Here is a 16,327-nt window from a genome sequence, read left to right on the forward strand (position 1 = left end):
AGCTCAAGGCTAGCGCTCTACCACTTGAGCCACAGCGCCACTTCCAGCTTTTTTTTTTTTGCTTATGTGGTGCTGAGGAATCGAACCCAGGTCCTCAGGCATGCAAGGCAAGCGCTCTATCACTTGAGCCACCTTCCTAGCCCTGGACTCGATCTTTCTGAAAAGCAGGCCGGTAGTTAGGTTTGCAGAGCAAGCCTGCTATCTGCGCCATGACAGAGAAGCCTGTGTCAGGAATTTCACCCGAGCTGGACTGCACAGAGCCGCTCAGCTCGGTTTGTGTCCCAGCTCCCTGGCGTGGTGCTCCTCCTCAATTCGCACGTGGTCCCCCATTCCGGGTGGGGTGCTGTTTGGAGGGTGAAGCTTTGGGGAAATAGTGGTCAGGAACTGAATTAGTTAGACGATGAATTGAGCGGGTGCCCTCATAAGAAGAGCAGGTGCAAGACAGATCAGAGTAGGAGGTGACCCTGGTCAGCACCCAATCAGCTGGCACCTTAACACCCCCCGCCCCAGCCCCCGGGGCTTACCAGCTACTGGATCTGTGTCAACACCAGCAGAGGGATCCAAATGATGGCCAGGTCTGACTTCGGGGAGTGCTGAAGGTTTGATAAGGCAGAGAGGAGTTCCCCCTGTTCTAAGATCTTTCCGTTTCCCATGACCACTTGGGGGATGGGGTTTGGCTGGACCAACTGGACACTATGGGAAGAAGACCGGGTTGTTCGCAGGAGCTGCGTGGGGTTTTGTTTTTGATTCCTTTCTCCCTGTTGCTGGTTTGAATGAAGGTTTCTGACAAGATTCTGAGCCGGGCGCCGGTGGCTCACGCCCGTCACCCTAGCTACTCGGGAGGCTGAGGTCTGAGGATCGCGGTTCAAAGTCCGTGAGACCCTGATCTCCAATAAACCACCAGAAAACCGGAAGTGGCGCTGTGGCCCAAGCGGTAGAGCGCCCGCCTTGAGCTGAAGAGCTGAGGGACAGCGCCCAGGCCCAGAGTTCAAGCCCCACGACCAACACATAAATCAATAAAGAGTCTGTTCTCTGTCAGGTGAGGTTGACAGAGTTCTCTCCAGAGACCTTTACCTAAGGGTGGTGTATGTAGAGGTGGGGGATGAAGTTTCAGAAACTTCCAGATGAAGAACCTAGACCACAAAGTCAAGTCTCCTGTGGATGTGCCCCGGTGAGAGCCCGTGGCCATGGGTCCCTTGTCGTGTTGAATACAGACGTTAGAGAAGGTAGTCCACGTCCCACCGAGCGCTCAGCGGGGAGTGGAGCATCCTCGGCACAGCCGCGTCTCCAGCGGAATCTCTGCTGCGGCCTGGCTGCGCAGCCCCGTCCGGGGATTACTGATCCCCTTTGTACCAGGTAGAAATGGGCCTTTCACCAGTCAACCCAGCAGGCCCTGCCTGTCCAGGGGTTCAGAATAAACTAATGGCTCTAAGGTTGAAGGATAACAGACGCTCTTTCTTCTTTGCCAGTTTTCCCTGTTTGTCTCTCCTGCCTGTCTGAGGAGGGTCACTTAGTTTAAGCTCAGATATGTTTACTTGTGTAGAAGCATATACTTGTATGTAAGTATATATAAATATAGAAGCATATATATATATGTATATATAATAGGGCTGGGAAGGTGGCTCAATGGTAGAGCGCTTGCCTTGCATGCATGAGGCCCTGTGCTTGATTCCTCAGCACCACATAAGCAGAAAAACCTGGAAGTGGTGCTATGGTTCACGTGGTAGAGTACTAACCTTGAACTGAAGCGCTGAGGGACAGCGCCCAGGCCCAGAGTTCAGGCCCTATGACTGACAAAAATAATAATAATACTAGCAATAACAGTATAATTTATATTATATAATATATTAATATGCTTATTATATATTATATGAAATATATAAGCATATATATTTATATATACTTACATATAAATATATAGTATAATAAATATATAAACATAAAAGCATATATAAGTATATGATATATAAATATATAGTTATATGTGAATATATATTTATGAATCTATTTATATAATGCATATGTTGTATTTATATAAGAATAATATATAATTACATATTATATTTATATATTAAATACATATATAGGGGCTGGGAATGTGGCTCAGTGGTAGAGCGCTTGCCTTGCATGCCTGAGGCCCTGGGTTCGATTCCTCAGCACCACATAAGAAAAAAGAAAAAAGCCGGAAGTGGCGCTGTGGCTCAAGTGGTAGAGCGCCAGCCTTGAGCTGAAGAGCTGAGGGACAGTGCCCAGGCCCAGAGTTCAGGCCCCACGACCAGACCCCCAAAAAAATAAATACATATATACTTACTTCTTCAGGGTCTTAGAACTTAAGCCCACCTCCGGGTGATACACAGAAAGAGGAGAAACAATCTTTGTGTCATTTGCTGTCATACCTCAAGCGAGTCGCTGGGCTTGGATTTCCATAGCTGGGGAGGTCCGTTGTCTCCGTTGGAATGGTCGTCCGGGAGAGCGCGCTGGTTGATATTACCCGGGCTCGCTCCTCCTGGGTTTGCGGTTGGGAAGTGCGGGGTGGGGTCGCGGCTGGGCTGCGCGTCATTGGGTAGAGAGCCAGCTGGGTCAGCCGAGCTGACTGGAGCCGTGAGGCCCGTGAGCCAGGAGAGGAACGTGAGTGGGAGCCCACAGGCGGGGCTGGCTTCCCAGACCGGGGAGGCCCACTGAGTCATGGAACACACCGGTCTCCAGCCTGAGCGGTGGCTGACGCTCTGGGTGTCTGTTTTGCTTCCAGTTGTTTGAGTTTATGAACTTCCTGGCTGAGAACGTCATCTTCTGCTACATGGGCCTGGCGCTGTTCACCTTCCAGAACCACACCTTCAACGCGCTGTTTATCCTCGGAGCCTTTGTATCCTTTGAAATAGGGAACGGGCGCGATCATTCTAGAGAGCCAACCTCTGACTGTTCGTTCTCCTGAGTTCACTGCAGGATTCAGACCAGAGGTGTCATTTCCAGTGAGAGGGGGAATAAAAAGCATCCTAAGATAGCAGGGACTCGATGAAACATTTGTGGTGTAGGGTAAGAAGTCTAGAAAATGCTCTGGGGAGTCGAGGAGGGGGACATCTGAAGAAAAATGACTTTTTCAAGTATTCAAACTATGCCTAGCTAAAAAAAATATTAATCATTTATAGATGTATAAATCATGTATATGTCCAGGTATGTGTATAGAAAAAAAAATACATTCACTTTGAATTAGAGCCGAGCTGAAGGCTTAGCGAGAATTTTACACTCTAGAGATGTTTGCATGACGTGGTAATAAAATCCTTTTGTTAGAAAAAAAAAAAAGTAAAAGTAGCCAGGCGCCGGTGGCTCACAGCTCACCTCTAATCCTAGCTACTCAGGACGCTGAGACCTGAGGATCACGGGAAAATCCCCATGAGACTCTTATCTCCAGTGAACCACTCAAACAAACGGAAGTGGCACTGTGGCTCAAGTGGTAGAGCGCCAGCCTTGAGCACAAAGAGGCTTGGGGACAGTGCCCAGGCCCTGAGTTCAAGCCCCACCAAGGTCTTGCTTGGAATCCAGAGGCCCCTCCTGGCTACAGGCTGGGGTGGGAGCCGTTCCCAGGGGGGCAGGTATTTGTCAGGCAGGGTGCCAGGCCAAGGGACACATTCCTAAAAGCAGTCGGGCCGGCCAGCCTCGTTTTCCCACTTGGAAGGGGGTCCCTGGCAGAGGAGCTCACGAAAGTGAACCTCTCTCTTGTGAGCGTCTGCCTGTCTCCGTCTTGTCTCATGAAGCGTTCAGCTGAACTCTCGAATTTCACCTACACCCCGAATCTTCCAAGAAAGCTCCCCGGTCTCACCCCACCACCCCCTTCTGTGAGGACAAAGTAGAAGACACAGACATCCCAGGGACAGAGACGAGGACAACAGAGGAGGAGAGACACCCAGGGCCAGTATCCTCGTGGATTCTTACTTGGCTTTTAGTGAGATGTGTCTCAAAGCTGTTGCCCTACGTATTCAGATCGATGCTCCCTTCCCAGAAAAGACAGAGTAACAGACACATCGACTAGCCGCACTGGGGAGCAGGGCATGGGGGGGGCTCCTGCCCCTCCCCACTTTTGTCCCCCAATTCTGGCTTCCACAGAGTCCAGGGTAGAGTCCATCATGAGCCCCAGAGAGGCGTCCAGACGCCTGGTCCTGGGCTCATGACCTGAAATCAAGTGACGCGAACTGGCAGACTTCCCGCCCCCCCCCCTTGTTTTCTGGGTCACCGTGCAGAGACACGTGGTCAGCACGGGGCGGTGACCCTCGCTCCGCCTCCGTGTTTTCCTCAGCGCGTCTGTCTTTAGCTCGCTATCTTCGTGGCCAGGGCCTGCAACATCTACCCGCTGTCCTTCCTCCTGAACCTGGGCCGGAAGGACAAGATTCCCTGGAACTTCCAGCACATGATGATGTTCTCAGGTGCGGTGCTGGCGCGGCCGGGCTGCGGTCCGCCATTGCTGTCGGGAATGGTGTGGGGCACGGTGGGGAAGCTGGGAGAGCCTGGAAAATCCAAGTCCTCTGGGTGGCAATTACACACACACACACACACACACACACGCGCGCTAGATCTTTCCAAAGCGGGAAATGAAATTCAAGGGAACTTGTGTAACTGGTGCCAGCCTTGTCGCAGGGCTAACGGTCCGCATAGAATCCTCCCCCGTTTGGGACACTTCGCATGGTCCCCATAGCGGCTCATCTGGCCCACAATGCCTTGTGGGGGACGGTGTTGATGGAGACCCAGCAGGTGCCTGAAATGCGTTCTAGTCGGAGCCAGTGAGCTCCCCGCTCCCAAGTAGGTCCTGTGTCTCCCCACTAACTGATGTCCTTCCCGCTCAACCCCAGGCGCCTCCGAGAGGAAAGCAAACCCAACGAGCCTGCGCCGACCGTTCACCAACCCTGGCGAGGGCCGTTGCTTTTGAGATCATCCATTTTCCTGCCACCAGCCTTTTCCCTGCGGGGAGACATAGTTCAGAGGCCGCGGTTGCTCTGTGCGTGCGTTCTGCGTGCGTTCACAACACAAACAAAGGCACCTGGGTGGAGAACAAATGATAATGATAAACCAACGTCATCCGGGGCACATCGAGATGTGTGGGAAAAAGTGAGGGACGCTAATGTCACTGCGTGCTGTTTGCAGCTCAGGAAGCGAATCAACACCAGTCACAGGTGGACGAACAGGTTCAGGATCTCTAAGGGTTCGAGAGAGAGAGTGTGTGTGTGCGTGTGCATGCGTGTGTGTAAATCCATTGAGTTTTAACTTAAACCCTGGCCTATAGTCTAACCTGGGAGACGTTCCCTGCGCATTACCTATGGTGCTGTGTTGTGTGTTTCCAATGTGTCCATTGGTTCTGCTTGTCTGGGAATTCTTGCCTTTGCTGTTCCTGGGGCTTGAACTCTAAGCTTGGGCGCTGTCTCTGAACTCCTTTTTGCTCAAGGCTACGGCTCCCTTTCTGGCTCTTTCTATGATTCGTGGGAGGTAAGCGTCTCAGGGCTTGGGTCGACTTGTTTTCATGTGTCTCTGTTAACCTGCTTCTCTTCTGTCTGGGTATCTTAGCCATCACTGAGCATGGGGGATGTGCGTCTCGCTCATTGCAGTGTTATCTGTTTCTCCTTCAACGCGGTTGGGTTTTACTTCATATATTAAATATATTTGAGGGTCTGCCATCTAGGCGTACAAATGCTTGTGCTTGTCATATCTTCTATTGGGAGCTTGATTGCCACCATCTGTCTGTGATGCCCATTTTTAACCCTTGTACCCTTTTTTGTTTAAAATCTATTTTGTCTGCTATTTGCATAGCCTCTCCTCTTTGGGCTCCGATTTGCACAGAACTATCTTTTCCATACTTTCAGACAGTGTCTTTGGATCTCCAATGAGTCTTGTCAACAGCAGAGAGTTGGATATGTGTGGGTTCTTTTTTTTTTTTTAAGTCCATTCTTCTAATCCCAGTCTTTTGATTAGTTTCACACAGTGCATCTCAGGTCGATTACTTTTGGTCTGCACCGCCGTGATCAGAACCAGCTACCGGTAACCAGAGCACCTGGTTACTCAGTTGTATTATTTATAGGGCAGAGTCCTTTTTGCCTCCTGGCTTCTACACACTAGAGGCTCACAGCTCCAAGTTGCTTCCTGCCCTGTTCTGAGAGCTGCTGTACTAAACTGACCCAGATTAATGGTGATTTAGTGTCCAAGGCCTCCCCGGGAGTTTGCAAACCTTCCATAGCTTCCAGAACTCCAAGACAATCACATTAAATAGATCCTTCCAGGAAAATGGCTGTCCAGGTAGGAAAACAGATTCCTGGAGTTGTCTCAGGATCCTTTGAAGGGTGCAATTTTACACGTGATTTAAAAAAAGTAAAGCACAGAGAGGTTGTGTATCTAGCTTGCCATCTCACAGCCTCCTGAGAGGAGAAATTGGGGGGCCTCTTTAGAATCTTTGCCTCTGCAGGATAATACCTCGGCATCTCCTTGCGGTCAGGAGAACAGAAGTTAAATTCAAACCACGTCCTCCCAAACCCAGGCCAACCCCAGCCTGCCTAGCGCGTGCCTTGGGCAGACCCCGCAGCCCCTCCCAGCCACGCCGGCCCCTCCCTGCAGGATGAGCAAAGGCCCGGGAGAGGAGATTTATTCAGACTGTATGCCTACGTAGACAGGGAGCTGGACGCAGAGGGGAGAGGTTCACGTAGCTGACAGAGTCCCAGTGGCTCCGGCCTGTCATCCCAGCTCCTGCGGAGGCTGAGCTCTGAGGCTCCCAGCATGCCGTGCAGCCAGCACACAGTGGTCTCCCCGCAGAAGCCATTTGTTTGAGACAGGCAGACAGTGCGGGACCTTGGTTGCCAGGGCTGTAGGTAGAACTTTCTACGGTTACCAGGGGTGCTTTCCAAGGCTAGCCCGTGAATCCACCTGCCCACAGACCGATTGCTCATGGATAACATTGCTTATCACAACAACAACAACGAAAAGAATCCTTGCTCTGAACTCAGGTTTTCTCAACTCAAGAGACGATTGCCGTCCGAAGCCAGATCAGTCCTTGTGAGGGCGCATCATAGACTTGGAAGCGCGTGCGTTCAATGGCCTCTGGAACGGGACCCCTCACCAGCCCAGCCTTGGAGAAAGCCACGCACGTGTCCAGACCCCGCCATCCATTCCCTCTGACGGTGAAGCGCTCCCCCTGGGAGCCACCGTCTATAAAATGGGAAGTTCAAGTTGACCTTGGGGAGCCCAGCCTCCCAGAAGGCTGAGCCTCTCTTGATCGTTCTTAGCCTTTCTCTAAAATACAGCCTCTCTCTGCATCCACCACTCCGGCAGTGAATCACAACATCCGTCTCCCCTGCCTGAAAAAGAAACTTCCAGAGCCAGAGGTGTCCGTGCCTGCTGGTTTCAGAGCCATTATTTACCATTACCCCTTCCTGGCTGCCCAGGGCTTCCAAAAACAAACTTCATCTCGTGTAAATAGACCAGAAGAAGCGTGCGTCACACCGCCTCCCAGCAGCCTGGATGGAATCATTTGAGTTTAAGAGGAGAGATGAAGGAAAGAGAGTTCAGCTTAACCCAGACTTTGTTTCCAGAAAAACCTTGATTTTTTTTTGAATGCAGGGATTCCCCCCCCCCCGAAGACACCCTGTTGGCCTCACTTCCCTGTGATAAAACAATGGGGAACCGAGACCGGAACCGCATGCGTGGTAAAGCCACGCTCTCGGGGAAAATGTATTTTGAAACCAGCCTGACATTTTTGCTGAAAGTCCTGGCCCTGTGTAAGATCATGAGGCTTGAGCAAGGGGAAAGACAATACATAATTCAGTTCTCGACCCATACCAGGCTTTGATCTCTCAGACTGATGATAAGGATGTGTTACATCTTTGAAATCAACCCTCTTCATGGTACTTGGAATGAAAGAGAAAAAGACGGCACTGGATTTATACTCCAAAAGGAAAGACAGATAGATAGCAGAATAACTCATCTTGAAGGACAATCCTTGTCAAGGACAAGATTTCGTTTCTTGAGGACATTTCTACGTCCCTGCCCATCTGCTGGCCGTTTCCTGGTGGGCACCAGTCTCGCTTTCAAATGCAAACACGACCTTTCCTTCATCTCTCCACTCAGGGAAGAAGGCAGGGAGTTCTTGCTTCCCATGCATGTTGTAAGTCTGCCCTTTAACACAGCCACCTCCGTCCCATCCTGAGTCACCTGCATTCCTTCTTGGATGAAGATTCCCACACAGGCTTAGAGTCTGGCCCTATTTTCTTTTTCTTGAACCATAAATAAGAACACCCTAAGACTCACTGCAGCTATAGATAGCTGACCTGCGCCCCTTCCGAGCCCGGATGGCACACATGTAATTGATTAAAAGCTCCGCTCTTGCTCTTTCAAGATAAACAGGAAGATGCGCATTTTCCTCCAGCAGGAGTGCTTGCTAGAAAGCCTTCCCTGGCTGGCCAGCCTTCCATTGTTGTGAACAGAACATCAACGTCATTAGCATAAGAATCCCTTAGAGGCTAATTTTAAATGAAGCCATATTTAATTCTAGGTTGTTCTTCTATTTCCTGAGATGCGAAGTCTCCCACTGGGCATGTGGAATTTGTCAAAAAAAAATCTCTACAGAGTGAACCTATTTAAAAAATGAAATGGTGCCAACCTCCAACTTCCCCAATGTATAAAACTATTTTGATTCCTGGGCCAAAACAAAGAGAGAAGAAAAAAAAAAAGATAAACCAAGAGGAGGTCACAAAGGACTCAAGAAAGAAAAAGAAAAAGACAAATTTCCATGAGTTTTTCTAAACAAAACAGTGTGTGTCCTTTGGAAACCATGTTTTTGCCAGAAGGAAAACCCTAGATCAATATTAATTTTTCATTACTTAGTATTTCACTGGTAGCCTAAGTGATTTGTTTCAAGTCTGAAATCCCCGGAGGTCTGAGACCAGGAGGCTGCGGCACACACGGTGTGCCCCCAGTATCCAATCAGGGTGATGGATACGTTGGAATTAACTGAGGGGCCGTTGACCCCATATTTGCACGGGCTCCAAATGTGTGCAGTCACTAGGAGAGTCAGGAAAGTCTCTGGAGTTCTACATGGCTTCGCTTTCCCGCCTGCCCTGTTCCCAGGCCTAGGCTTTGAGTGTACCCGCCTGGCCATCCACCCGGGGATGCGGGCGCTGAGAAGCAACGGGCTGTGGGCAGCCCTGGGCTTTTCTAGGAAACCCCTGACCCTGGCCCTTCTAGGAAGTCATTCTATTCAGTTGTTATTTCTGGTCCTCATGGATGGGGAGGGGTTTTGACCCTAATCAGCAGTGCTTGAACCCACCACAAAGCCACAGCTGTACTTCTTCTTTCTCAGAAATCTCTACGTTGTAGCTCTTACAGAGTTTCTAACATTTCTATTTAATTTTTAGAAGGCAAGATTAGCAGATATACTTTGAGTAGGAGTCTATACATATGTGCACACAGCTGTATATGCATATAGGTATAGCTGTATGCATTTCCCTGGTTGTGTGCATCTATATTGAGTATGTATGTGTTTATAGATACACACACGTGCTTCTGCTTACACTTTTTCTTTTATAGCTTCTCCCTATGTAGTCCAAGCTAGCCTCGACTTCTCTGGGTAGCTCTTGCTGGCCTCCAACTCTCGATCCTCCACCCTCAATCTCCAGAGCCCTTGGATTACAGGCAGATGCCACCAGACTCACCCGCTGGGGTGAGCCCACTTTTAAAACCCAGAACCGCTCGTGTCTGGCTAATTTAGATTTACGAGCCTTGCCACACTGGCTTCACATGATGATAATACATTATTAAACATCCTTAGGAAGATTAATGCTTGCTTGCTAGCCTGCCCTTGGTAGCCAGCCTGAAAGAGTTTACAGCAAGCATGAGACAGCAAGTTATCATTTGTACTGGTTTTTCATCGCACAAAAACTTCTTTAAAAAAAAAGAAAAACAGACCTACAAATATTCATACGAGGAAAAAAATGAAGACGTGGTGACTTATCTTCTCATCTGGGTTTAGGCTGCTTTCTGGATATTTCAGCCATCTGAACTTGAGGAAAAGAGAGAGATGCAAAGGTCGTGGTTTTCTATCCCCAGGCTTGCCCTGTGATTGAACACTGCCAGGAGCTTTAACCTTCACAGACAGAAATCTGTCCTAAGACATTCTCATCCCCTGATGATAGTGTTTGTCCTTCCTGGAGAGAAATTATGAACCCCGCAGGAGAGCGGGTCATTAATAACCCCGCCTCTTGTGGCCAGCCAGGTCTGTACACGCGAACATCTCCCCCAGGCCCCGATCTTGTACAGCCGCACCACAAGTGTGTCTGATGTATGGGAATGCTTTTTATTCATGTCTCCTTCAAATGTTATCTTCCTTATCTGCCGGCCATTTCCTTGTCTGCTCAGAGACTTAGAATAATTTCCTTCCTCCCTTACATTTTGTTCCTCGAAGGTATTTTGTAATCAGAGTACTTGGGACCCCTACTTCCCACTTCCTCCTCTGGGGAAATGTATTCAATCTCTCCGGTCTACCACGCCACATTTTGTCTCTTGTCTGTCCTCAATGAGAAGAAGAGAGTAGTATATCTAGTTTGAAATACTGAATTTAAAAAAAAAAAAAAAGAGGGTTGTGATTTTATTCATCCTACTTTCTATCTTTTTTTTTTTCCTTTTTGGCCAGCCCTGGGACTCGAACTCAGGGCCTGGGCGCTGTGCCTGAGCTCATGCTCTAAATTAAAGCCACAGATCCACTTCCAGCTTTTTGGTGGTTCTTTGGAGATAAGAGTCCCATAGAATGCTCTTCCCAGGCTGGCTTTGAACCACGATCTTCAGATCTCAGCCTCCCGAGTGGCTAAGATGACAGGCGTGAGCCGCCGGCGCCCAGCTTTTATATCTAATTTTTAAATATATGAATGACAATTTGGAAACCTAGCATTCTACTAAATAGGATCAGAACTGGCTTACTGAAATTGTATGTGTTTGACTCGAATTATTCTACCGGGACCGTCAGATCCCTGCCTCTTCGCCTTTCATTGTTACCCCTGTAGCACAAAGACCGTGAAAGTCCTGAGTCACCCCCACCCCCACCCGGAGGCCTTCCGAGCCGCCAGCCGCCGTGTCTCCTTTCGCACCAGAATTCCCATTTACTCTTCTTCGAGTCTGCATTTCCATTTTTGTTAATATCATCCCACTTTGAAGTTCTAGCACTTAACCTTTAGTGTCTCTTCAAGAATATTTAATATGGATTTATACAAATTCAATTAGCATATTGTTATTAAAGGAGAACAGATAAAACCAGAAAGAAAAAAAAAAAACCCTGATGCAGAAACTCTGGGTGATTTTTTTTTTTTTTTTACTGTTGGTGGGAATGTAAAATGGCTCAGCCACTTCAGAATATGGGTTGATAATTTCTTTAAAACTAATTTCTCGAAAAACTAAACATAGGAATATTGAAGTGCTCTGTGATTGCACTCCCGGGTATTATCTCAGAGAAATCGTGCAAAAAAAAACATTATGCAGATCTTAGCAGCCTAATTTGTGGCCAGCAGAAACTGTAACACTCCACATACCCTTCCCTCGGTGGGTAGTTAAACAAACATCCACACTATGAGAAAGAGCCAGGCCTACTAACACACAGCCATAACCTCAGCCCCTTGGGAGTTAGAAAGTAGGAGGATCACAGGTCAAGGCCAGCAGCCTGGGCAAGAAGTTAATAAGGTACCCATCTCAAACCGCCATCCGGGGTTGGGGGTCATACCTGTAATCCCAGCTCCTTTGGAGGCAGAAGTAGAAGTATGCTGGTCTAAACCTATCCCCAGACAACCACAAGAGACCCTACCTGAAAAATAAAGTTAAAAAGAAAGGCAGGGGGCATGGGTCAAGTCCTAGAGCACTTGTCTAGCAAGGGCAAGGCCTTGAGTTCAAACCCCGTACAGCCAAGAATATAAAAAGATCGAAAGGAATAGACCCTTGGTGCGTTCAGCATCTTGCATATCTGGGGAATTATGCAGGGGAGTGGAAGGAGAGAGGCTGCCAACTTCCAATACATCCGTTGGTACAAAGGCCGTGGACTAGAAATGGCGGCATCCCTGGTTGTGGGGAGCGAAGGAGGGGCCGTGTGGGAGGGAAGCGTGGAACTGTCACGCGACCAGAGGAGGGAATATGTTCAGGAACCGGCCTGCGTCCGTGTCGTCATTCCGACGGAGACCCTGTGATGCCTTCATTAGGGGAAACTGAGGAAAGGTTCCCCGGCATCTCTCCCTATTATCGCTGATACCACTGCAAAGATCCCCAACAAACAAACCAAAACGTAATAGCACAGAACAATCTGCCAGCAGGAGGAGGCTGAGCAAGGCACTTACTTCTCTCCCTCCCTCTCCCCTCCCCAAGGCCTGCGTGGAGCCATCGCGTTTGCTCTGGCTATCCGGAACACGGAGTCGCAGCCCAAGCAGATGATGTTCACCACGGCCCTGCTGCTCGTGTTCTTCACCGTGTGGGTGTTCGGAGGAGGGACGACCCCCATGCTGACCTGGCTTCGGATCAGGTGAGCGAGCGAGCGAGCGAGCAGCAGCAGGTACTGCAGACACCCGCGGCCAGACACACAGGGAGACGTCGGTTGTCTAGAACCTGCGCTGCAGGCAGAGCAGACAAGGAGACAGTAGCACATGGCTGGTACTTGCTGGGAAACCGGGTGGTTCTGTGTGTCCTTGTGCGCGCTCTGTGAGCGAGGGCCTCGTTTTCATCTTGCAGAAGTCAGTGTAGGCCAGCCACGTTTCCTCAAACCCACGCGGGTGGATCACGGTGGGTGCAGGCTCTCTCCTTTCCCCGAGACAAACCCGTCTCCCACCACGTGCTTCCGACAGGAAAACACCATCAACTGCCAGAGGGGGTCTCAGACAAGGCCTGTTGTCAAGAGATAGTAGCTGGTGTAGATAAGTAGACGGAGTAGATAAATGAGGGTAGCCACCCACATACACGCTTTTAATTCTCTCTCTATCCATTTGACCAAGCAAAAGCAGAAGCGAGCCTCATACATTGACCCTAAGGAAGTTCATGTTCACGCCCGGCCATGTGGCTACACGTGAGATCAGAACCGCAGCCAGAAAGTCCCCTCAGCACGTGGCTGTCGCTAAACACACAAAAGGCTCTCGAGACAGGTGAACAAACTGTTTTGGAAAGGCTCGTCGGGTTCTAGCCTGACCGCGTGACCCACAGTTTCTCTCTTACCATCGGGGGTCCCCATGGACACACACGGTATGTGGAAATCTGTGCTGTTGAGTCTAAGACAGTGCTATGTTCAGGTTTCTGGCTAATCATCAGAAAATTAGATTTCTGCATGGAAAATGAGCGCTTGAGGCCCAATCTTCACAAGATAAAAGTGTTGAAACGTCTTTGGGGGTTAGTGAGAAGATGGAGCGGAATGCTCAGATATGGAGATGTCCTTAATCAAACGTAACCTGTGTTAGTTACAGTGTTTCTTTTCTGTGCACTGAAGGAGTTGTCTCCAGATCAGTGACATGTCTCGTCTTCAAGCACTGACTCAATTCTTCTGTAGCAGAGACCGTCCACTGGCTGCTCATAGGTGTCCTAAGTTATAAAGTCTCTGGATGCTCGGCTCCGCCGGAGAGCATGGTTGTGTGGATGAATAGTGTGGATTGGGTTTGGCTGTGTTATAATGACCCGTTCCTCCTCCATGTCCCGGTTTGTAATATCATCTGAGTTCTCGGTTCCATTAGAGATTCCCAGCTTGCACTATTTAATGAGACCTGGCTTATTTACACAGCGATATCTCTGTCACCAGCAGCCACGTCAGACTCTCCGTAAAATAACCAGGATGGGGGCAAACGGCAGCTTTAGAACACGACTTGTTTGCACAGTTCCCTTCATGAGTCTGCATTACTTCTCTTAAGTTCCTGTCCCTAGGAAATTTCCACTCCGCCGCGACATACCATCTTAGGATGCAAATGAAATGTGTCGTGTAAGATTCAGAGTTGGTAGTACTAATATGAATTGCTCTCTGATGGAAATGAGACTTCACACCATAGATGATTCCATGCTCTGAGAAACACATCATGATTTTATAGGTGAGACAGATTCTCCACTGATTGTATGTGGTCTGAAGCGCCATTCAAATTTCTTGTTTTGAAGCAGCTTTCTTTTTGGAAAAAAATAATAGCAAAATAGATTTAATGTAGCATTTGCAGCAACTCAGATGTTGGCTTCTTAAAAATTCTAGAAGAGGGGACTGGGGAAGGTGGCTCAGTGGCAGAGCGCTTGCCTTGCATGCATGAGGCACCACATACGCAGAAAAAGCCGGAAGTGGCGCTGTGGCTCAAGTGGTAGAGCGCTCGCCTTGAGCTGAAGAGCTGAGGGACAGCGCCCAGGCCCAGAGTTCAGGCCCCCGACCACCACCGACAACAACAAAAATTCTAAAAGAGCCAGGTGCTGGTGGCTCACACCTGTCATCCCAGCTACTCAGGAGGCTGAGATCTGAGGACTGTGGTTCAAAACCAGCCTGGCCAGGAAAGCCCAGGAGACTCTTATCTCCAATGAAACACCAGAAAAATCTGGAAGTGGAGCTGTGGCTCAAGTGTAGAGTATTAGCTTTGAGCACAAAAGCTCAGAGACAGTGTTCAGGGCCTGCACACACACACACACACACACACACACACACACACCAATTGTAGAAGAAAAGACTTCTCTAGCATCATTTTGGAGGTCTCCAGGTTAAAAAGAAAAAGCAGCATGTTTTCTTGAGGAGAGCCTGGGTCTCCTCTCTTCAATGGAATGCATTCACACTGGCCACAAGGAAAACCCAACCCAGGCCTCTGCTGGCTGATGCTGCTGTGAGGCAGGAAATAGAAAGGATCAAAGCTGTTAGACTTCACCCTGTGGAGGCCAGGAAACAGCATTTCCCAGCCCAGGCTCCCATGCTTACAAATACACATCAAAGACGGAGAGGGTCTACGCAGACTTAGCAGGGCAGTTTGCTAACTCGGGCAGGGCAGCCCGCTTGGACTGAGCAGACTGCCCCAGGCCTCATCCTAAGAGGCCAACATTCCAGGCACAGAGCGCCCGATCTGCACCTGAAGGCTGATCGTAGCAGTCCCCTCCTCATGTGGATGACGTGGCACCGCTGCCCGGCTGCAGGACGGACTCCAGCCACGCGTCCCCCAGAGGCCCTGCCCGACGGAGCTTATTCTGCCTGCAGAATACGCTGCAGTGTACCTTGATGAACAGACCCTCTGGGAAGAGGACGTGTGTGGGCCCGCGAAGTCACAAACACAGGAAGTCTTCATCCGTCATGAGTGACTGGGCTTACTCAAGGCAGCAGGGGAAGCTCTTGAGGGGTGGCCTTTCTCTTTGAGCTGGAACCGTTAAAGGTGAGCAAAGCCCGGCCCTCCTCCAGAGGGGAAAAGCTGTCTTACTAAACGGTGGGAGTCTAGAATTACAGGAATGACAGGAAGTGGACATGTTTGTGCTCACCTCTACCCTGCTGCAGGCCTCTTCCCAAAATTACATACAGGAGGCTGTGTCCTTGGCATAGTGAATATCACCCAGCGAACACAAGGCCGTGGGTATCAGTATTTCAGTCAAGTATTTGGGTTGGCGCTCTACTACTTGGGCCACATCTCCAGCAGCCTGAGTGGAATGTTTAAATTCTAATCTTGGCTTATTCCCAAAAGCCATCTGTGGGTGAGCTTTCTTGATGGCTCACACCCACAGGCCGCAAAATCTTAAAATAACAGTCATATAGGAATGTACACAGAGATAAAGAGAGATCTGCCCTTTGTACTATTTTTATATGATAAATGAGAGCAGAGCTAACTCCACTTGCTTACATACAGACTTCCTTTATTACCACGCTGAGGAACTATCAATTTACCATAATGGGGAGCCTGTATATTATTAAGTTCCTTGATATGTGTCTCCTAATTTGGTTTCCTTTATAGACCCCAAGTCTCCTGTATGCATAACACTGCATATTAATGTAACAAATTCACACACACACCAGAGTTGGAACGCATCGCCAAATTATTATATTATATTTAACTAGAATTTTTTAAAAATTAAGTGCTGGGAACTAGCACCATAGGCCACTCTAAACAAATGGTTCAAGACAGAGAACTAACTGCCCATTAGAGGCAAAATACACCCTCCTGCAGATTTCCTTGTCCTCACCACAACGATCTTGGTTCATATGAACACCAGAGGGCTGTTTAGAAGAATATTAAACTTCTCTTTTCTTCTCTTCCTTTCTTTTCTTGTTGTTATCTTTCTGAAAACGCTCTTTCCCAATGCTACCCACAGTGTTAATTCCTATTAACATTTCAGTACATTTTTCTAAATG

At 48.9% G+C, this 16,327-nt stretch overlaps 1 protein-coding gene across 1 annotated transcript in view; it reads left to right on the forward strand.

Moving 5' to 3' along the window:
* Positions 1-16,327, forward strand: part of Slc9a9 (solute carrier family 9, subfamily A (NHE9, cation proton antiporter 9), member 9) — a 228,786-nt gene that overhangs the window by 181,601 nt on the left and 30,858 nt on the right. Inside the window, exons 10-12 of the mRNA XM_013029881.1 lie at positions 2,750-2,863; positions 4,307-4,418; positions 12,367-12,520. Of these exons, the coding sequence (XP_012885335.1) occupies positions 2,750-2,863; positions 4,307-4,418; positions 12,367-12,520 (380 nt within the window). The remainder of the gene's footprint in view (positions 1-2,749; positions 2,864-4,306; positions 4,419-12,366; positions 12,521-16,327) is intronic.

This window comes from Dipodomys ordii, unplaced genomic scaffold (assembly GCF_000151885.1).
Source record: "Dipodomys ordii isolate 6190 unplaced genomic scaffold, Dord_2.0 Scaffold124, whole genome shotgun sequence".
Classification (NCBI taxonomy): domain Eukaryota; kingdom Metazoa; phylum Chordata; class Mammalia; order Rodentia; family Heteromyidae; genus Dipodomys; species Dipodomys ordii.